We start from the raw sequence: 24,546 nt of genomic DNA on the forward strand, positions 1-24,546 counted from the left end.
TATATATTTATTTATTTATTTGTAAATCCTCTCATTCATAATGAGACATTCAATATAAAACAATTCAATAATCCTTTTTGTATCATGCTAAACTAATTTCAACATTAAAAAATAATAATTTATTATTCTGTATGCAATTAAATGATCAAATTATATTTTTAGTAATATTTAAATATTAATATAATTTAATTTGAAAAACTTTGTAGAAGTTTCATTGTATGTATATATAAATACACATATTCTCTTTGTTAAAAATAAAAATATATTTTATATTAACTGATTATCTGGCAAATGTATAATACAGTTTAAATTAATAATTAAAAATATCAATAATCAAGAGTCGAATGTATATATAAAAATTGAGAATAATATTCCAAAAATTAGAAATAGGTATCATGAAAAGACTATCTCTATCTTTAAACCTCTGATGTAATTAACTAGTCTTTACAGCTGTGCTGAAAAACTAAGACTATTTTAAAATTTTTAATACACAAATTATTTAATATTCAACTGACTAGCAGGGCTATTGTCTATAGACAATTCCTAAGGGAACAACAACAATAAGTAAAAGTAAAATTTTGAAACAATATGTTCTAATCTTCACCACATCAATGTTTCAATATTACAATCACATCTAAAAGAAAATTAAACACAATTATAAATTAATTATTATTGGTATTTAACCAATATCTAATTATTATTATCACAACAAACTCATGATTTGATTGCAACTGTTTGCAGCAGTGTAGGCTTTATAGAATGTCAGGCACATCTGGGTTTTTAATTTTTTTTTTTTTTTGCTGTAATAGGAGACTGCTTCGTGATTCAGTTTGTAACTCTTAATTACGAAGCAACAATGTAATCTATAGAATAGACATGATGTTTAAAGCATGTCATAAATAGTTTGTCATATAGGAAATCATACTGTGAATAAATAGGCATTGTTGATATATGATTTATTGTATAACATTTGACTTGCAATGCCAGAGAAAAAAAAGGATCATACAGATGACATGAAGTGAAATTGGCACAGACAATATTAAAATATTCAATAACCTGTCAATAACCATTTTTAATCAAATTTTAAAAGATATCATTTGCCAACATTGAGCACTTATATCATGAGGCACACTTAATTGATGATAAAACTCAATTTATGATGTGCTGAAATAAAAAATAATTAACAGCAAGGTGTTTTGGATCTTGAAAGTGAGAAGATAAGCTTGACAAAGTCATGTTTTCTTTTTTTCTTATAAAGTTGAATTCTCAAAGTCAATAGAAAAAAGTGTATTTTGTATACAATTGAGTCATTTCACACATGCACACACTCTTTAATGTATGTATGTATCTATGTATGTATGTATGTAAGTATGCATGTATGTATGTATATATATATTTTTTTATGTTGGAGTATTTATTTGCAAAAAATACTCCATTTATCACTTAACCGCACTCCTCTATACTGTTCCTGAGTACTGAAGATCGGTATGTGCAACGGTCAGAATGACTTCTGATGACTGGAATATGGGCTCTTTTCTTGTGTACAGGAGAACTCGTTGGTATGTTGTGCTCTGTTTTTTCAATAGGTTCATCCACTTCTCCAATAGATGTTTCAACTAAAGATGGTTCTAATTCTGGATATTGAGACATCTTTGATCTCAGAAGAAAAGTATATGTTCTATACCTTTTCAACTACAAAAGAGAAAAATATATTTTAAAATTATTTTAAAGCAATATAAATAGGAATTATTAACATTACTATAGAAATAAACAATATAAAACAACAAAGACATTATTAACAGATTTTATTACATGCATACTCATATATTTTTGAAATATTTATTACTGTTAATATGAAATTTATGTAGTGTTATTTTTTATCATTGAAAAAGTTAAATAAATATCTAGCATGTTATAATTTTATATTTACTATATGAAGTAATTACTTGGAAATTTAAAGCCAAGTTAATTTCTTTTGAATAATTAAAAAGATGATAGAATATAAATCAAACATATTCAGTTTAATAATAATCATCTAATAAAACACTTCATAAATTTCAATTTCTACAATTTTTTCCTTGGAAGTGAATCATTTCCACAAATATGGAATTAAATCACATCTTTTATGTTCATTGCTTCATTTTTTAAGACTTTATAAATCAATTTTTCAGCTGTTCTAATGTTCTGACTACAATCTCATCAAAAAAAAAGGGAATTTTTGTTATTTTCTATTAAAACATCATTGTGCACAATGATTATTTTACTCAGATAAGATTACTGTATATTCTTGGGAATTTCACAGTAATACTTAAAAAAGAATAAGCTTTTCACACAAATTTATTTAATGATTTATGATTTTGTTCAAATAAAAATACTCCAGTTAATTTTGAAGGTTCTAAGTAATAAAAATATGAAATTTATATTTAATAATAATAATTATATAAATCTATAGATTATATATTAATATAGGTTATCAAATATATTTCAATTTACATTTACAGTATATCCAAACTTTTTAATTACGGTGTTATATCAAATCACAGTTAATTTAATATTTTAGTAGAACCTCAATAAAAATATGTATATTTTCAAATATTTTATATATAATTACCATAAATGTTTATTAAATCATTTAATATGAAAAACAATGTTCATAAAATTTTGTACTAATAGACAATGTATTTATCTTTAGTCTAACTGAAATTTTCTGTAAATTGATTCACCTCAAACTGCAAATAAGCTTCTTTCTCAGCAAATTCATGGAAAAATCTTGATCTAGAACCTTTTTCTGGAGCATGTGATTGATGTTCATCCAATTCTTTCTGTAACCAAACTATTCTATTCTCATGATCTTGTAACTGTTCTCGCTATAATAGCAAAATTGATTCACAGAAGTTAAGGTTTATAGTCAAATTAAATTACTAAAGTTTCCAATTTACTTAGCAAATATGTAAAAACTTTAAAATATTTCAAATACTGGATATAAATATCGATTAAATATATTAGTTAATAGATTTAATTATGTTCGATTTTTATAAATTAAGTTATATATCTTCAATTACACAAATAAAATAAAATATTAACGGCAACCCTCTGCTAATTCAAACTAATAAGGGGGTGAAGATTGTTCAAGTTTACAAAAGTCCAAATTAGCAGAATGTTATCTTTGACAACATGGAAAACAAGAATATAAATATACAGTACAGAAATTTATTATGATCAGCTCTATACAGAACTTTCATTGATCTGAGATTATACTGCTGAATTTCTTATTACAGGAAATGATTTCAAAAAATTTCAAGCCAGTACAATATAAGCAATGTATAGTCTTTAGTAACTTATCAATTACAGTAATATAATGCATGGTATCACAAAGACTTCCAAATACTGAAAACACTTCTTAATAATACAGGATGTTTCACAATGTTTTGACAATTTCAAAGTTGAATAACTCGCATTAAAACCGAGATACAGTGACGGTCGCACCCTCTATTAGTAGTGCGGTCTGTCAACTTTCATCTCATATGAGTTACTATGTAGTATCATGGCATACTGGTCGAAGCAACATTGGGTGTTCGCGAGAGTGCTATTTTTGCGTTGGTGAATCTGTTGTGCACATGCAACGTGAATTTTGTACACATTTTAAGATTCAGCTGCGATATCCAATTCCTGCTCGTGGAACAATATTGAATTGAGTAAAAAACTTCCGTGAAACTACCAGTGCATAATTTCCTAATGCGCTTGTTTCAAATGGCCACCTCGTTCGCCTGATTTAACCCTGTCAGACTTTTACCTATGGAGTTATTTGAAAGCGAGAGTGTACTCCGACTGGCTAAGAAGCTTGGAACAATTAAGAGATCAAATTTGAAATGAAATTTCCAGAATTCCTCCAGCAGTTATGAAAAATGTGTTCAAAAGCTGGGTGAAATGCCTCGAGTCTTGTGTAGCTGCAAATGGTCATCATTTGTCCAATGTAGTATTTCATAAGTAAAATTGAATAAATTTTGTACCTTGTGTAAAATTTTCAACTTTTTTTAGCGATTAGTTTGTGAGTTATTCAACTTTGAAATCGTCAAAACATTGTGAAACACCCTGTATAATTTCTTAACTTTAAAAGCTGCAATTAAATATAAATATATTAATGTTTTTAAATTTATGGGGCTTCTACTTCTCTATTACCTAATATAATGTGATACCTAATAATTTTTCTATTGTCAACAGATTTTAAATTAACTTAAACACAGTTTTTCAAAATGGTATGTGAAGTCCAAGTTAACAGGGATTTACAGGGTCTGTACAGGTAATTTCATCTATGATTCTCTGACATTCCCTGGCCAATTATGACATTATTCCCTGACCTATTAAGGTCTATGTATTTCCCCTTTCCATTACATAATATTCAGCCAAGTCAATTTAAACTGATTTTCTACACAATTATATAATTTTTTTTATTAAAAAACACTTTATTCACTTACAAAAAATGAAAAACTTCACATGAAATCAATTATCTAATTAGCTATGTCATTTCTACATTATATTAAAAATTTCATGATTCTATTTAAGTTAATTTGTTTTTATTTAAATAAGAAACAGACTCATGTCACATTGTAAAATCAAATTTTCTTAGAATTTTTTGGTCCAGCACAGACCCATTCAAAGTCATTGCATTTCCCATCCCTTCCTGAAACGTATAATGGGAGCAGTGGAGTCAGTCAGTCAGTCAGTCAGTCAGTCAAAATAATCTCTATTCTCCAGAAAATACATAGTAGATACATGCTGTTAGTCATACAAGGGATACAGTAAAATGGCGGGGAAAAGGAAAGTAAAATAAAATAAATGAATTAAAATAAAAAGTATAAAATTACATAAATGATTAAAAAAGAAAAAAAAAATGAAGAGTAAAAATAAAAGTACAGTCAAACCTGTTTTTATGCAGTCTTTTTTTGTGCGATTTTTTATTTGTGCGGTTTTTTTTGTGCGATTTTTTATTGTGCGGTTTTTTTGTGCGATTTTTTATTTGTGCGGTATAGTTGGCGACTAGTCTCGTGCGATTTGTCATGTCTCACATTGACTTATTATAGCTAAATAAACTTATTATAGCATAAATGAACTTATTATAGTAATATTATTGCATGAATATGCGAAAAATGAAATAATTTATTTTTTAAGTCAACAAAACACCATCTGGACAAAAATATGTAAAACAGACGATAGACAAGACGATGCAGTCAAGTGCTGACATCTGTTGTCAATAAATTCTATTTCGTACGGTTTTGAGTTATTTTCTATGTGAGACTTTTTTTATGCGGTCCCTGTTGACCGCATAAAAAAATATATATTTTTAATTGTGTTGCGAAAACTATTTTTTAAAGCCACTCGTGTGATCGCATAAAAAAATGCATAAAAACGGATAGGGACCGCATAAAAAAAACGCAAACCGCATAAAACGCATCAAAACGCATAAAAAATCTCAAAAGTGTGATTTTTTTATGCGTTTTTTTTTATGCGGTCCCTATCCACTGCATCGAAATACAGGATCAGGTCATATATACTAATAACTACAGAAAACACTTACTCTAGATCTGTGGCTACACGCCATGCTTAAGGTGTATATTTTTTATGTAATTGTATCGTTTTTATATTTTATACTTTCTTTATTTCCTTTATTCCTCTCTTTCTAACCTCTTTGTCCATTCTTCCTGGAACGTATCTATTGTTCTTACCCTTCCTTAGTGAGTTCGATGACTCACCCCTGAAAACAAAAGAGGGAGTGCAGCCCTGAGGGAAGAAAGGGGAACACGTGTGTCATTCTGAGGCGAGAACTCGAGTAGGAAGGAAGGATAGTGGAGTCTCCCGAGTATACCTAGTATCAAGAGAAGATAGAGAGAAGATCGATTTGAACGGCAGTATTTTGGAGAAAATAAAAAGGAGTGAAAGTGTTCGCCGATCCCCGTTCTCACCGTAATACTTCGGCCGGTAGTTTCGTCATCACCATCTAGTCGTGGGTACCCGCTTTCCTGTATATTCTTGACATCCTCTTTCTTTTATTTCTTTATCTTATATACTAGTTTTAGTTCATAACTTAAGCGATCTTGTCAGGAAATCTTATTGTATATTATAATTAAGGTTTATATTTTAAGATAATATTGTCGGGAAATTTTATTGTAATAGTTTCGGTATTTGCTCTCGGATATTGTCGGTGGGAAAGGTACTTGTTGGTATCCACTGTTTCCTGTTTGTTTACGAGCAAGGAAATAGAACTCATTGTGTTTTGTTCCTCTCATTTCGTCTCTTTGTCTTTGTACTGCTCGTAACTATCACAGTACTGTACATCAAAGTCTAAATGCTGTAATAGCAGAGCAACAAGACTAGAGTGAATCAGATCACAAGAGAGCAGGTCAATGGATCCCACATCTAACAGAGTAGAGTGAAACAAATTCTTTTAATAAGTTAAAGTGCGAGTTTCAGCAGGAAAGCAGGTCATTGTTGATGGTGTTTTTTAAAACCCAATTTTAACTCTATGACAATATTTTGCCACCTGAAGATGACAATTTGTGCGGGCCATCTGAAGATGACAATGCAGGTCATCTGAAGATGACAATTTGCAGTTAGGGAGAAAACATATCACTGATTGTCAATCTGTCAAAATTGGCAGAATTATTCACAGTAAATAAAAATAATTAATTAATAAAAATGATTATTTTTTATTAATTATTTACTACATATTTTATTTGGAAATTTCTTATTTTTTTGTTATTTTAAATTTCTTCTTATTTTAATTCAAACATTACATTCTATTTTTAAATTGTATTCTTTTATTCAATGTTGTTAACTAAAGAAGGTCAGTCAAACTGATCAAAAACGTTCTTAATTTTTATAAATACATTGCTAGGATTACAAAGGTGATTTTTATTTGTGTCAAAAGAAATCAAAGAAAGATATTTCCTTTTGACTTTTACTTGATATAATGGAAATGTTGTATCTTTAATTTTTTAAGACTTTGTACAAAAACTTTTAAGATAAAAAGTTAAGACAATAATCAATAAAAGAAAAACAAAATCAAATTCATATTTTGTTATAATTATTGAGCTATCTAGTTATGATGCACAGTTAGCTTTCATGAATTTTATTATTTTTTTCATAATATAAAAACATTTAGAAAAAAATATAAAATATTTATTGTAAAATTTATTAATTATTCTAACATTAAAGGTTTTAACTAAATCAGATAATAAATAATCAAAGATCATTTAATTTTTAAAATACACTTACAAGATTTAATTTTGTATGACTAACAGGTAATAGAGGCCTTTGAAACTTCTTCTGTGAACCTACAGCACTTGCTAATGGAGGTGCTGAAAGACTAGCAGCCACCAGATTCAATGTGTCTACCCAACTCTGAAGTTCTTTGGAATCACTATAATTCAGTCAAAATAAAAATCTTAGTTCATAAAATAAAGTATTGGGAAATGAATATTATTAGTGACAATGTTAAATATTCATAAGTTTTCATTAATTATATAATATTAAATTTTATTATGGCTAATTATAAAAGAAACCAAATAAACTTTATGATGTAATTGTTGCCACTATTAGCCAAATATTGGCTTTTTAATTTTTGTCTTTTGCTTAATGTAATTAATATTTCAAACAATTTATTTAGTTTTTACCATATTTTTGCAGAATGACCAACATGCTGGTCTATCTGGGGAGATCAAGAAATCAGATATTTCCATATGGTAAAAGCTGGCATGCCAGTTTAAGTGAGGTTATACATCCCTCTCTAGAGGGGGCATAAAAAAACCAAACAAGTTACATCACATAAAAATAAATGAGTTTTTATTCTAAAACTGTGAAACTGTCAGCATTACATCAAAAACTATGATTATATGTTTAATTTCTTCATTTTGTCTTCTTTCTAACAATGTAAAATACCCTTGGAATTCTGAAAGTGCTTTTTTTATGTGTATTTTATTGTTATTTGGTTAAAAATGCAGAAATAAACATATTAAATTTAAGAAACTTGCTGTAAATTATCTCAGCTTACACTGATTAACATCAGCTTTGTATGAAATTTGAGAGGAAGGTGTTATTTCTAAGGTTGGAGTGGATGGTCAGTGTAGCCCTCACTAACTACTTCCACTAATGTCAATAAGTTGTTAATTGTTTTATTGTCTTGTAAATGAAAACACTCTTCCTGATTTTAAGTCAGTCAAATTACAATGTTATTTCTTATTGTACTTGGAAGAATGTTTTCTTTAATGTTTAATTAACAACTAGTTTTTTGTTAGATCTGATTAATTTTATATTTTAGTTGCAGTTTAACCGGCATGCCGGTAACCCTGGGATTTTCGGCATGCTGGTCTCCCATTTTTATGCAGCATGCCAATCATTTGATGAAAATATGGTATAATTATATAAACATAATATTAACAATCTTCATAAAAACTCCTAAAGATTCATCAAATAAATAATTCCAAACTGAGCTACAGTAATTAGCTCACCTTCAATTTAAAAATTCAAATGCATACATAAAATTCCAATAGTCTGAAAATCATAAAAATTTAAGATTTGAAAGATTAAATGTTATGACAGGAAACATGGCTCCATGATAAAACTTAACTACAAATAAGCAAAACAGTTAAACTTTGCTACTTCTATGATGAGCTACCTAGCTTAATAGTACTAATGCACTTTTTGTAATACAGTAAAACTTCTGTATGTTAGACACCCATGGGTTTGATAAGTATGTGTCTAATTTAGACAGGTTTCCAAGATATAGAGTGAGTAGTTTTTGTTCTGAAAGCATAGAAATTAATCTAGATTTGCAAGCATTGTGTACTTATTCTGAGATGTATCAAGCAAACAGTGTATGTGTTGAGTGAAAAAAAATTATCAGCTTATTAATCTTTCTTCAGGTACTATACAGTATTAGCATTTTAAACATAAACACAATCACTACCACAATCATTTAATCTTGCATCAGCTTTAATGCTCTTTTAAATCATTATGCTGTACTTTTCAGAAGGACTAATAGTCACACAATTGATTTAATGAAATATGGCAATGCAATACATGGGTGACTGCCAAAAGAATGCCTCCTGGAAAGAACTATAGGAAACTGGCCCCTATTAGATGTTAGAAAGGTGAAGAAAACTTGGAAAACTTCTCATGCCAGCCCACTGAGGCATGAACCTGTGAGCTGTTGATCCAGTGTTCAATGATATTATCCACATGGCAACTGGTGGGCAATAGTGACATGAAGGTTGAATAAGAAAGGCAGATAAGCCATCAGTACTGTACAACCCAAAATAAAATCCAGACAGGTCAACAAACCCAAGGATTTTTTGTGAAATGATCCATTTTGGATATGTTGGATGCTGTCTCTTACCACCCAGTAGCTGCATTGTGAGCCTGCCTGAATCCACCATAGGCTTAAAAAAAGCCCTGTTAGTACCCATAGGGTAAAGACAAAAATTTTTATATGCAATTTACATTCAATGGCTGATGTAGGTTCAAAAATATTTCAAAAACAGATCAAATTTACAACAAATGCCAAACAAATGCCTAGTGGCAAACAAAAGTTGCCAATTTTTCTCCAAAGCTAAAAAAATTAGATAAATTTATAGCCAATTGCCAGCATTTTTTGGATGCCAAAATGGACACCAAAATAGCCAAACATAGAAGCCCTGGTCTTCAGGAAAAAATGATGCCCGAGGCTATTGGTGGTCAAGAATGTAGAAAATCTCCCTAAATATCATACAGATGGTGATTGTCATAAGTTTTCTTATAATCTTTTAACCTTAAATCACAAAGCATTAATCATTAGTATAGGAACACAAAGTTTTGTAAATTTTAAGACTGCTGTAAAACTACTTATATAGTGAGGCTATTGTATTATATTAATTAATCAGATCAGTTAGATGTAAATGATTTAATCATCTTACAATTTGTTACTGATAAAAAAAAATGATACATTCCAACAGAAGAATGCAATTTTTGTCTTATCTTGGTTTCCAAATTTACCAAATTCAAATTCTCTAAAATGATGAGACAATTAAAATATTATAAAATGTTCTTCAATTGTTATTATGCATCAATAGTGCATTGTGAGATGCTTTGCAGAATACTAGAATATCTCTAAATATATTCCAATAATTATTGGAATCCATTTTTTGAAAAACTAGCATAGTTCTGTACACCAAAACTTGCCCCAAACTTTACTAAGCAGATGATCATAATTTTTTGTTAACTGAACATACAGAAATTATATAGAAAACAATCTTCACTAATGACTACCAGTACATATAAGATCAAATACAACCTCTTCAACCTTCAAATTTCCAGTACAAAACGATGAAAGTTAACAAACTAACGTTTTTGATTCTCCACCGAGATCTTCATCAGGTTCATTGACGCTTGCAAAATGGAATGTGATGAATATAGAATGTTTTTGAAATTCAAAAATTGAATATCTCCAGCGTGTAGTAACGATCAAAGATTTTAAAATAAATTTACTAGACAGGAGTCTATCATAACAATGACGTGGTCTATCTTCTCAGGAATAATAAATAACTACCAATGTGATGTGGCTGTACGCCTTTTTATTCTGTATAATTTTTTAGTTTAATTTATATTCTATTTCTATAAATCTATCCTTCCTCACAATTTTCTTTGTTTCTTCGTCTCAAACTTCTGAGAACTTGGACTTAACCATAGCCCACCAGGAGATAGGGGAGAAACAATAGACGGCGACAAGGCTGAAGGGGAAAGGGACATCCAGTGGACATTCTTTGGCCAGACACAAACGGAGAAAGACGTATGGCAGCGAACCTCATGATTCAGAAATTGGCAAGCGCTGTGGAAGAGGGCGTTAAGGAGTAGTTCAACTGGAAGCAAACCCTAAGAAAATGTCATTTTTAAGAGAGGAGAACATATGAGCATTATAAGTCGAGACGAGGATCTGCATCGAATATCAGCCGAAAAATTGGGTACCCGTCTGGCCTATCATCCTTCTTACTTCCTTCTATCCCTTTCTATTAGTTTTAAGTCCGATCAAAATTTGCATGCATTAGTTAAGTTAAGTATTATTGTCGGGCGGCATTTGTAACAGAACTGAACTACACATATTACTGTTGCGATATGAACACCAAGGAACAGTGGAAATCTATAAAGAATTTGTAATATTTATATCCAACGTGAAATTAAATTCATTTTAATTGATCAACATGTGTACGTGTTTTTCCTTTTGCATTGTACTTCTTACAGTGGATGCCCCTCAGAGGTATAGTGCCACACATACCATAATATGTTACGGTCCTTGAAATTAATACATTTCTCCGATTTGGTTGCCTCGTAAATCTCAAGGGTCTCCAAGGCCCTGATGTGGTCCATTTTGAATGACTTTTTAATGAAGCTGATGTTAACGAAGTCTGCTCTTACATTGGGGTTCGTGGCGTACATTAACAGGGCAATGGTGTGTCTTTTTTTGTCACAGTCATACTTATGCTCAGAAATCCTTTTTTGAATGGACCTCTTGGTGGATCCAATATATATCAGGTCTCTTTGGAACCTGTGATCCCTTATCGGGATACTATACACCCTTGTGTTCTATATTCATTGCATTCCATTTTGCAAGCGTCAATGAACCTGACGAAGATCTTGGTGGAGAATCGAAAACGTTAGTTCGTTAACTTTCACCGTTTTGTACCGGAAATCTGAAGGTTGAAGAGGTTGTATTAGAAATTATATAGTTTCTCATTTAAAATAATTATCATTTAATGCAAAATTACAATTACAGTCACAATGTTTATCCCGGTCAAACGGAACTGAATCTGATCCAGATTAATGAAAATCCAGATAAACTTAAATTAGGGAAACATTGAAATAAAAGTCTAAAATTCATACTAAAAATACTTTTTAGTGATTGAAAATAAACTTATATGCTTTACTAACCTGAAAACAATAGAAACATAAAAATTACTCAGCACATACAAACAGTGTGTATTTTTATTCTTACGAATATGAGATTGTTACATATTAAAGTTGTAAATAATGTTTCAATAATCTCATCATAAAAAATAATTTTTCCACAAAATGTGTAAAAGTTTTAAAAGAAATGACTATTTAAACCAATCTGGACATTTCAGAAATCTGAATGAATGGAGTTTGACTGTATTAATGTAATAATGTTCACCTTGTTTGAAAAAGATATTCAGCCAGATCAGCTGTTTGAAAACGGAAGACATGCTGCTTCTTCTTATAGTCAATGGCTTTTGTAGCAAGAGAATGATGAATTCGAATAGAATTATGTAAACTATCATACAACTGGTTTTTCTTAAATCCATGATCATCCTTAAAAAATAAAAAAAAACATAAATTATTTTAATGATAAATACATGAGTTTTGTTTCTTTTTAAATAGTTTATATACAGAATAATTTTTCTGCAATTAATTTTGTTTAATGACTTTGCAATTCACAGACAATCTATATGCAATAAATTTACATTATTCTTCTAATTGTTCTTGTGCTTTGAAGTCTTTAATTTAAAGTAGGATATATTAAAATAAATTAATTTCTTGAAAAATTAATGAAATGTTATGTTTATATTATTTCTTTCAATAAACAGCATTATTTTCTCATATTTACTTCTACAAGAATTGGTTGCATGTAATGAAAAACACACACAAATATACCCAAAATCAGAGAAAGGATTAAAATTATTTAATGATACAAATGTTTTTTGTCAATTTCTAACAAACTTCATCAGGTATATCTTAACAAATACTGAACAGAACAGCATTAAGAAATCAAACACATTTAAATATAAAGACTTAAAGTAGTTTGAATCTTACACATGCACATTGGTACAGTGTTACTAATCTAACACACAGAAATTTAAAAGTTACAATTTTTAACTTTAAAAATATAAATATTACAACTTTAACCTAAATTTCCTGAAGGCAAGGAATTTAATAGTAACTAATAGAACAGAAGTCCTAAAAGAGTTTGTAGCATGCCCTCTGTGCTATAGAGTCATCTAAATCTCTCTAAAATTGACTGCCCTCTGGTTCCTAACAAAATCTCTAAATATCTCAAATAAATGGAATCTGAGGTCTGATGTAGTAGACATACATCTTCAAAATCCACCCTCACGTCACCATCCGAAAAGTTTGCCGCCAAAGCCATATTGGAGAACTTCTTACTAACATCATGTATATGTTCCTTTAATCTGGTCCCAAGGAACCTAGCCATGAATCCAATGTATACCAATGACTGGTCTACACATGTATCATGCAAAGGAATAGCATAAACACTCGATGAGAAGCACTCCTCTACTGGGTCCTTATCATTTCTGATCAATGCGAAGATTATTAGATTCCTCCTATAAGTGATCCTGATGTTAGCCACTTTAGTAATTTCTTAGGAATGTTAAACATAAACATATTATATACAGTCATGAATAAATGGAAATCACCTTCCAAACATATCAAGAGAATGCTCAACTCTTACATCGACAGCAAGCTTGACAACCATCTTTACTCCATGTCTGGAACGAAAGAGGTAATCAATAAACTAAAGTGCTTTGACATCTTGGAAGAAGCATTTATTATAGTTTCTGATTTTGAGTCTATTTTTCATCAATATGCTTAGAACCATGTTTTTTGAACTAAAGGACTTCCTCTTACGTAATGTAGAAGACTCCTCAAAACATCTTTCTGTTATATTGGAACTGATGCACCTTATGTGTCACTCTTCCTTTTTTGAATTTTAGGGTGTCACATATTTCTGGGGCAAGGCTTATTTATGGATAGTCCACTGTTGGGGATATTATGTGAAATGGTAGTGAGACAACTAGAGAATACAATCCTACCAGTCCTTTTGGACCAAATTCTATTATATTCTAGATATATCAATGACATTCTGATTGTTTGTCAAGGCAGACCTGATCAGGAAGCTTTTCTACAATCTTTCAATCATAATGCTTATGGCCTTTCCTTATGGGTGAAACAACAGTCTAAATAACAGGCACATTTCTTCAACATATTGATTAACTTAGAAGAATGAAAACTATCTATTAAAGTTTACTGAAAGGAGACATACTGTTGTCTCTACATACCAAACCGGTCCCACAATCCTTTCTCCTACAAAATTGCCAGCTTTAGTTCTCTTATTGAGAGGACCTTTACACGTGTAGTGATATGCAACTATTTGTAAATAATTTTTATCTTGTTTTGTGATTTTATATGTATTTGTGTTCCAAGATCTGTGTTGGGTTTTTGTTTATATCACGAGTGTGTTTCGTTTTGTCACATTTCACCATATACTGGGTCATGTGGCTACACATTGTCAATTGGCTAACTTTATATCATGTGACTGGAAAAATCCCCAGATGGGAGAATTAGAAAAGGTGAACGAATGACCTGAGAAGACATCTTTTTCTCTTGTGCTTTCACATGTTCAGACAGACTTTAAGGAAATCCAAGTTATTATCAGGTGAAGAATAGAACTAGTTAGTTTGCTCTTCGTAAAAGTAATCCAAATCCATTGAATACTAATCACAGAGTATCAATGGTAAAGCCAAAATAGTTAGAAGATATGCATGAATGGAAATAAAAAAAAAAGTGTTATTTTAATATGATCGGCTTTTGTTTAAGAGCACGTGGTAGCTGTATACAACATTCTAAAAAGAGAAGATCGATAACTAGAAAGGTCTCCTGTTCTGCACCAGGAGAACTGAGATACATGTGTTGTTTGATCCTGTAAATAGTGTAGATTTCTATGCTTAATTTCGCGTGTTGTATTTGTTTGATTGTTGGAGGGACCTTAAAAAATGTTAATCGATTAAACGTGGTGTCTAATCCTTGTACTTCATAGTATTGATCCCTGTGGTGTATATAAATAAATGTGTTGCCAATTTCCTAATGATAATCTTGTGAAGTCCTCATTTTTCTACCCCTCATATAGACATAATATACCTTGGTATATATTAGTCACTATAGATGCTATTCCATGCCACATAACAGGAAAGAGAAACTAAGATTTATCACAGCCCCAGCAGTATGACATGGTTGTTCCACAATGCTCATTAAGAAACTCGTACATCAAAATTTTGCAAACAACAGGCTTATCAACAGGAAGCCTTATTTATTGTTGCATACAATAAGGCATTGTTTAATATTCATAAGGAAATTACTAAAGTGGCAAACATCAGGATCACTTATAGGAGGAATCTAATAATCTTCGCATTGATCAGAAATGATAAGGACCCAGTAGAGGAGTGCTTCTCATCGAGTGTTTATGCTATTCCTTTGCATGATACATGTGTAGACCAGTCATTGGTATACATTGGATTCATGGCTAGGTTCCTTGGGACCAGATTAAAGGAACATATACATGATGTTAGTAAGAAGTTCTCCAATATGGCTTTGGCGGCAAACTTTTTGGATGGTGACGTGAGGGTGGATTTTGAAGATGTATGTCTACTACATCAGACCTCAGATTCCATTTATTTGAGATATTTAGAGATTTTGTTAGGAACCAGAGGGCAGTCAATTTTAGAGAGATTTAGATGACTCTATAGAACATAGGGCATGCTACAAACTCTCTTAGGACTTCTGTTCTATTAGTTACTATTAAATTCCTTGCCTTCAGGAAATTTAGGTTAAAGTTGTAATATTTATATTTTTAAAGTTAAAAATTGTAATTTTTAAATTTCTGTGTGTTAGATTAGTAACACTGTACCAATGTGCATGTGTAAGATTCAAACTACTTTAAGTCTTTATATTTAAATGTGTTTGATTTCTTAATGCTGTTCTGTTCAGTATTTGTTAAGATATACCTGATGAAGTTTGTTAGAAATTGACAAAAAACATTTGTATCATTAAATAATTTTAATCCTTTCCCTGATTTTGGGTATATTTGTGTGTTTTGCATTATTTTATTGTTTTATTTTCAGTTATTCAATTTTCTTGTTCCATTATTTGGTTATTTATTTCATTATTCTTGGTGATAGTTTTGATAACTGATTGGTAAAAAATAATAATGTTAAAGAATATTTTCTACAACAAGTGTACAAACATTGATTTTCAAAAGAATCCATTCCATTATATTTAATTGTTGGAGAATTATCAATCTTATGCAATGTTAAATAATTTAATTTCTAAAATGCATTATTATTTACATTACAATTTTTATAGTAATAAAAGTTTATTAAGGTTTTTGTAGAAAATACCTTATGTAGATATAAAACTAAATCTCTCAAAGTAGCATAAACCATCTTCCAACCACGCTTTCCAAGTGGAGCTATTAAAAAAAATTTTAATTAAAAAATCTATTAATCTATTACTACTACTACTACTACAAAAAATAATAATATAATGCTGACACAAGATATATACTGTACATTGAAAATGAAAATATAAAATCATCTAACTACAAATGAAAATGGTAATGCTAAAAAGTTAACTAAATAATTATCTGAACTGTAAAATTTAAATACTGTATACAACAGAAATTTGGAAAGTTTACAATTATTGAGGCTCATTATCAATCTATTAAATTGTATTAAAAAATTATTGAAATAAATTTAAAAAATAACTGTGTAACTCTCATGATACATAATGATGTAAATTTAGATAGTGTACTAATGTTACATATTGTAGAATATATGCTAAAATTTTAAAAAATTATACTTTAAACTGTAAATTTAATTATTCTTCAAGTCAAGTTAATTGCAAAGTCCATGTGTAAGAGTTCATAGTCATTTTCAAAAAAGAATCTCCCTAGACAGAAAGATGAAGTGCACAAAACTAAAATAGTGCAGTACAGAAACAATAATAAAGCATTGTGATGATCGCGAATGTGGTACACAAAGAAACTGGAATAAATATTTACAACAGGATCTTTTATTCGCGTATATAGATACAGGAAGGGTTGTGGGATGCCAGCTATAATATCTCTATCTCCAACACAGGTAATATTAGTACGGAACCCGACAAAAATATAATGACATAAGCTTCAGGTCTCGTGACGACTATTCCGATACATAGATAATTATTTTACAAAGGGCGATTACAAACATATATAGATCTTAATTCTAAACTTATAATTAATTACAACTAATGAAGAATGATAGAAGAATTTAGGACAATAAAATAACTGATAGGAGAAGAAAAAAAAGGAATGGGTACCCAACTATTTTGGCACTAATGCGATGAGGTGCACATAACGGTACATATAACGGTGTATATGATAAATCTCTTCTTAATGACGAAAAAAAAAACAGTCAACACTTTCACTACACATAAAGTTCTCTTTGTCTTCACCCACGTGGTCTCGAAGACGTATTTGGGAGCTCTCTCTTTCTCGTCTTTCCTCCTTCAGCTCTGACTCAAAAGTGACCCTTTTTCTTAGTTCTACCCCTGAGGGGTGCGTACAGTCCTATTGTCCATAATGGGGTCACCTATTGTTAAGCCGTTAAGCATCGGTCAGGGAAGGGTTCCAGGAAGTAAAGATAATATGAATAGGAAAGAGAAGGAAAAATATATTCTAAGTTAAAATAAAATATAACTATATATTACACAAATGGCATTTAGCCACATATGCCCCCCACGAAACAGTCAGTTACCGTAGTGTAACCTCCGGTAATCGACTTTTTTGTTACGAAGATGGTAACTGTGGGTGGGGCCAGGCTTGTCACTACCTCCCTTACAAAGGTGTTGATAATCGTCCAAAGTTGTATCTTCAGATTGTTGTTTTTGCTGGTGATCTTGAACTGGAGCGGTTGGAGTATACCGGAGGTAGGCCAAAGGAACATCGTAGTCCTCTGTCTCACTATCCTCTACATCACTAACAAGAGGGGTTGTCTTGTCATTTCTTTTCAAATTATGTGACTTTACAGGAAAAAAGCATGGTTTCAACCTGTCCGAATGGACAGCAAACTTTTCACGGCGTGCGTTACCCTCTAGTTCAACTGTGACGGGTCCTAAAATACGAGAAATTCTAAAAGGTCCCAAGTATTTAGGAGAGAACTTTCCATGTTTCTTTGTAGTGCTTTTTCTCAACAACCATACCCTCTGTCCTGCTGCCCAGGTGCTATAACTACGGCCATAATTTATGCGTTCTCTATTAAGGGAATTCTTTTGCTTGCCATACGCGAAAGCGTTGTCACGTATAATATTCAAACGGTCAATCCATTTGTTTTTCTGGTTTTCATCCCCATTGATCATAGTATCATTACTAGGGAAGGTCCAAGGTAACCGGGGGTTGTAGCCATATAAGAGGAAGGACGGAGCCTCTCTAGTGGAAGCGTGAGTTGTATTATTATAGGCAAAGGTCGCAGGGTTAACGAATAAGTCCCAATCCTTATTGTTGCCGCCCGATATGCGGGAGATGACGCTACAAATGGACTTGTTGAACCTCTCACACACCAAATTTGAGCATGGACAATAAGCAGTCGTCATGTTATGCTTGGTGTGCAAAAGCTCACAAGTCTCACGGAAAATCCTAGAAGTGAAATTACTGCCCCTATCGGACATGATGACCTCTGGGCAACCGTAACGGCACACAATGTGATTGAGTATAGCGTCACTAACAGATTGGGCCGATTGATCCTTTATAGGGACCACCTCTGCGTATTTAGTAAATATGTCGATGATAGTGAAGAGGTACCTATTCCCCTGTGGAGTCACACGAAGAGGGCCAACGATATCAATGGCTACTTTTTGGAAGGGAAACTCTGCCGTTTCAGTCTGTTGAAAAGGGGCACGATGCCAATGCAAATTAAATTTTTGACATGTTATACACTTTTGAATATAATGGCGGACTAAAGTGTAAACATTATGGATATAATAATGGCGATCAATTAGGTTGGCAGTTCGCTCTACACCAAAATGACCTGCGATATCCGAGTTATGAAAGGCCTTAATAACTTCGCTAACCATATTAGGGCCGACTCAAGGTCGCCTCCAATGACGTAACCTGTATTGATCAGGCTTAACGTGAACCAATACGTTGCCTTCTAACTGAAATTCAGGTTGGATGCCATCGAAAGAATCCACGGGTTCGAGTGTACAAATTTTTTTTAGGTTCTCCTTCATTTTAGAGAAAAACTTATCCTGATCCTGAGACTCGACGACCCTCTCCCAGAAACTACGATCCTTAGCGCTCACATTACAATCTTGTGTATATCCAAACTCTCCAATGGGAATCTCAGGGCGCGAAAGCCAGTCAGCAACCGGGTTTAATTTTCCCTTGATATGATATATATTATAACTATAATCAGATAGTTCGATTGACCAACGCATCAATCTCTTGTTGTGATTTTGCATCGTTTTGATATAAGTTAACGGCTTGTGGTCGGAATAAATATTTACTTCATGGCCTAGGATGATTGGTTTAAAATGCCGTAGGGCTAGTATAATGGACAGACACTCCTTTTCAATTGTCGAATATCTGAGCTCTGCCCCATGAAACTTTTTACCGAAGTAACCGATCGGGGCAAATTTTTTTTTTCTCATCTGTCCCAGAACAGCGCCAGCACATAGCTCCGAGGCGTCGGTATATACAGTCAAACCTGTTTTATGCGCTCTTTTTATGTGCGATTTTTATTTGTGCAATTTTTTTAATGCGAATTTTTAATTTGTGCGGTATAGTTGGCGACTAGTCTCGTGCGATTCGTCATGTCTTACGTTGACTTATTATAGCTAAATAAACTTATTATAGCATAAATGCACTTATTATAGTAATATTATTGCATGAATATGCGAAAAATGAAATAATTTACTTTTTAAGTCAACAAAACACCACCTGGACAAAAATATGTAAAACAGACGATAGACCAGACGATGCAATCAAGTGCTGACATCTGTTGTCAATAAATTCTATTTCGTACGGTTTTGAGTTATTTTCTATGTGAGACTTTTTTTATGCGGTCCCTGTTGACTGCATAAAAAAAATATTTTTTAATTGTATCGCGAAAACTATTATTTACAGCAATTCGTGAAGTTTCGTGAGATTTTTTTTATGCGTTTTTTTTAATGCGGTCCCTATCCCCCGCATAAAAACAGGTTTGACTGTATATGGAAGGGTTCAGCGAAATCAGGGTGAACAAGAACAGGGGGTTGAGTTAATAAAAGTTTGAATTTTTGAAAGCTATTGTCACAATGATCATCCCATTTGAACTTTATACCCTTCTTAGTTAAATTGGTAAGGGGTGTTGCGATCTCTGCGAAATTTGGAATGAAGGCGCGGAAACACCCAACCATCCCCAGGAAACTCCTAACTCCCTTTACATTTACAGGTGGGTTGACATTAAGAATGGCACTTACATTTTTTTTGTCAGGGAGGATGCCGTCACGTTTAATTATGTGACCTAAGTAAGAGACCTCTTCTAATATGAATTTGCTTTTACTGGGGTGTAATTTCAAATTAGCGCAATCCAAGATGCTTAATATCTTATCGATAAGGGTAAGGTGTTCTTCAATAGTTTTTGAAAAAAGGACGACGTCATCTTGAAAGACGAAGCAATTTATTCCAATAAATTGGCCGAGGAGCTTAGTCATAACATACTGAAAATACCAGCCGCTGTTTTTTGCTCCCTGGGGTAAACGGCACATTTGATGCTTTCCCCAGGGAGTGGAAAAAGCAAATATAGGCCTCGCAGAGGGGATCTGAAAGTAACCAGATTTTAGGTCGAGGACAGAGAAGTATTGGTTGCCATGAAGCTTGCTAAGAATTCCATCCACTCTGGACAGGGGAAATTCCTGGGGGCGAGTTACTTCATTGATACGTCTCAAATCTAGAGTCATACGCAATTCCCCGTTATCTTTCTCCACGACATGGATTGGGGAGTTCCATTCTGAAGTGCTTTCCTCAATGATCCCTGCTTCGACATAAGAGGATATTAACCTTTTGAGCTCCTTTAAATAGCATTCTGGGATCCTATATTGACGGACGTTTATGGGGACTGGGGTCTCGATAATGGGTAGATGTACAAAATCTTTCGTGCCTTTTAACTCAGATATATCAGAAGCGAAGCAGTGGGAATGTTTCTTAAATATGTCAATAATTTTGGTTCTAACATCTTCGGTAAGCCCTTCTAAATTTGGTAATTTAACAGATACAGAGTTGGAACAGTTCAGTGAGTTACTAGAGGTGTTTAATCGTTGGGAGGACTCCTTCCTAAAAGCATCGTTAACCCTTTCCAGTAGTTCAGGGAGTTTAGATATAATGTCAACCCCCAATATGCCTTCATACTCCAAGTTCTCAGGAAACCTTATATAAGTGATATCTATAGGGCAAGTATTACACAAGAATTTTATTTTAGTATGAAGGAGGTATTCGCAACTATTCACCGCACCGCTAATACCCCTAACCGCGAAATTAGCGCTCTCAATGCTCAGGCCCTCTAATATTCTTCTAGGAATGGCCTCAACTATAGTCAGATTGCATAAAGAATTTTCAGCACCAGTATCAACTAGGAACCTTATCTTCCTTCCGAGACTGGAGCCCTCAATTATGGGTAAACCCTTTTTGGAAATTATGACATCAGGGGTCAGATTAATTTCGGAATAGAGAGTATGGTACTGACCTTCACCATACTCCTTGTTCAGTTTAAATTACGCTTATTTCGGGTAGGACAATTCCGGGTGATATGGTCATGTTCGCCACATATGAAGCAAGCACGGCGCTCGCTACGATTAGTATTCCCTTTTTGCGTTTGAATTAATCGGTTTACAGAATCAGCTAACAACTTAACTTCCTCTTCCAGGTTCCTTATACGATCTATTTCGTGCCCTTTTTCCTCTCCCGGTATATCTTCTTCACTACCTTGATTGTTAGGAGGATGTTGAGAAGCGATGTTGATGTTCCTCTTGTCAGCTGAATTACTACACTCAGCCTTGATCTGCTCCTCGTTTTCTGCAAAGTCAAACGCTTCCTCTAATGTTTTAGGATTGCACCTCAAAACATTGGGTTTGATTCGATTACTCAGTCCTTTCACGAATCTTTCCAAGATAACATTGTCCCTCAAAGTTGCCATATTGTTATTTACTTTAATTGTCCTGGAGAACAACGTTTTAACGCGAATTACATAGTCCGTAACTGACTCGTTAACACCTTGTCTAATGCTCATAATTTGATCGATTACATTCCTTTCTTTAGGGGCCTTCCTTTCGAAACATTTTACAAGATTGCGTTTAATATCGTTAAATGAACCTGGGTATTGTTCGAGGAGGCAAAAAAATGTATTTAGGGGTTTCCCTTTCAGTTTTGCCTGGAGGACAGCTATCTTAACGTTGTCGTTCCACTCGGCCAGACGTGATATGTTTTCCACTGTCTGAAAGAATTGTTGGATGTTAACGAAGTCATTCTGGGAGTTCGAGAACGTGGGGATCATCCCCAGAAACCCAGTAACCACAAGAGGAGGATTGGATGTGGTCATATCGTTTGACGTAGTCGTCTCGACAGGACAGTTGGTCGCCATAATACCACAGACCTTTTTACAATAGCAAAAAATAATACAAAGTCACAGATCGGTCTACTGACCAAATAAACCACCGTCAGGATAGAGATAAGTTCACAGTCGAATTGGACCATTAATACTGGCATCCTGTCGCGGACACATTGTGATGATCGCGAATGTGGTACACAAAGAAACTGGAATAAATATTTACAACAGGATCTTTTATTCGCGTATATAGATACAGGAAGGGTTGTGGGATGCCAGCTATAATATCTCTATCTCCAACACAGGTAATATTAGTACGGAACCCGACAAAAATATAATGACATAAGCTTCAGGTCTCGTGACGACTATTCCGATACATAGATAATTATTTTACAAAGGGCGATTACAAACATATATAGATCTTAATTCTAAACTTATAATTAATTACAACTAATGAAGAATGATAGAAGAATTTAGGACAATAAAATAACTGATAGGAGAAGAAAAAAAAGGAATGGGTACCCAACTATTTTGGCACTAATGCGATGAGGTGCACATAACGGTACATATAACGGTGTATATGATAAATCTCTTCTTAATGACGAAAAAAAAAACAGTCAACACTTTCACTACACATAAAGTTCTCTTTGTCTTCACCCACGTGGTCTCGAAGACGTATTTGGGAGCTCTCTCTTTCTCGTCTTTCCTCCTTCAGCTCTGACTCAAAAGTGACCCTTTTTCTTAGTTCTACCCCTGAGGGGTGCGTACAGTCCTATTGTCCATAATGGGGTCACCTATTGTTAAGCCGTTAAGCACCGGTCAGGGAAGGGTTCCAGGAAGTAAAGATAATATGAATAGGAAAGAGAAGGAAAAATATATTCTAAGTTAAAATAAAATATAACTATATATTACACAAATGGCATTTAGCCACAGCATGCAATGAAAATGAATGAGCATATGAAAGAATTAAGAAAAAACTGAAATCATAGACAAAAATTAACATCTAATTAGTATTTCTAAAGACTTACAAAATTAACAAAAAGAAAAAACATCAACACAAAGTTGGAAGAAGAATGGAGTCAAATGACAGTTAAGATTATAGTTTGATATTTAATTTTAAAAATATTTTAAGTGTGAAATATTGAAATAACACTAAAAAATGTACTTTGATTTTTATTACTCTGTTGAAAAAAATTCAGAAATAGTGTATAGTAATAGTATTATATACTTATTTTTTTTCTTTTGAATATTAGAAGTTAGATTATAATTCATCTTCATTAAAATACCTTGACATATCATTTTTATAGGTTCGAATAAGAATCCTACTTTGATAAAATAATCAAGTCAGAAGTATCTGTACAATTTACATAATTTTTCTAAAAGTGGTTATATAATTAAACTATAATATACTGTTTAAATACTGAAGCTAGTGTACCTTCTTGGATATCTTTCTTCTTCTTCTTCTTCTTCTCAAAATATATTAATGTGTATTTTCATTTACCAATACAAGTGCTCTCTTCACTGTCCTTAATGTTTCATAGTGTGGCGAAATGCCATATTCCATGTATAGTTTTATTTTATTTTTTTATATCGAAGCTATCACCAAACTACCATTATTAGCACACTCCGATTTTAATGAGCCCTTTTTCTTGCACACTGATGCCTCTAAGATAGTGGCTGCCACAGTGCTCGAGCAACGCAGAGAAGGGGGCTTAGTACCAATTGGCTACTTCAGTAAGAGGTTTCAGGGGGATGAAGTTAATTATTTTACCATAGAAAAGGAATGTTTGGCAATAATTATGGCCCTGAGACATTTTAAGTTTTTAATCTTGTAAAGTACTATTTTTAGCATCTTAGGAAACAGACACTAACTGCAGCCGGTAAAACTTCCGTTAACCTAACAGGTACTTTACGCGGATTCGAGATTAGTTTACCAGGCCTGGGCTTTTATGCGTGCACCGAAAAAATTAGTAAGAATAACGACAAATATCAAGTCAAAGCAAAAGCTTCAAATATATTTAATTAGTAAATTGAATTTAACTATGTACAATTGTCTATAATCCAAAACAAAATTTATTAACAAAAATCAACAAGT

General features: G+C 32.5%; 1 protein-coding gene across 4 annotated transcripts in view; it reads right to left on the reverse strand.

Moving 5' to 3' along the window:
* Window positions 1-204: 204 nt before the first annotated feature.
* Window positions 205-24,546, reverse strand: part of LOC136982824 (PH and SEC7 domain-containing protein 1-like) — a 158,441-nt gene continuing 134,099 nt past the window's right edge. For all 4 annotated transcript variants that reach the window (XM_067279351.1, XM_067279350.1, XM_067279352.1 and 1 more), the window contains exons 9-13: window positions 16,236-16,306; window positions 12,197-12,354; window positions 7,273-7,417; window positions 2,724-2,867; window positions 205-1,692 (exon numbers count right to left, since the gene is read on the reverse strand). In XM_067279351.1, the coding sequence (XP_067135452.1) occupies window positions 1,444-1,692; window positions 2,724-2,867; window positions 7,273-7,417; window positions 12,197-12,354; window positions 16,236-16,306 (767 nt within the window). In that variant the 3' untranslated portion in view covers window positions 205-1,443. The remainder of the gene's footprint in view (window positions 1,693-2,723; window positions 2,868-7,272; window positions 7,418-12,196; window positions 12,355-16,235; window positions 16,307-24,546) is intronic.

The sequence above is a fragment of the Centruroides vittatus genome, unplaced genomic scaffold (genome assembly GCF_030686945.1).
Source record: "Centruroides vittatus isolate TY-2023 unplaced genomic scaffold, ASM3068694v2 contig_864, whole genome shotgun sequence".
Classification (NCBI taxonomy): domain Eukaryota; kingdom Metazoa; phylum Arthropoda; class Arachnida; order Scorpiones; family Buthidae; genus Centruroides; species Centruroides vittatus.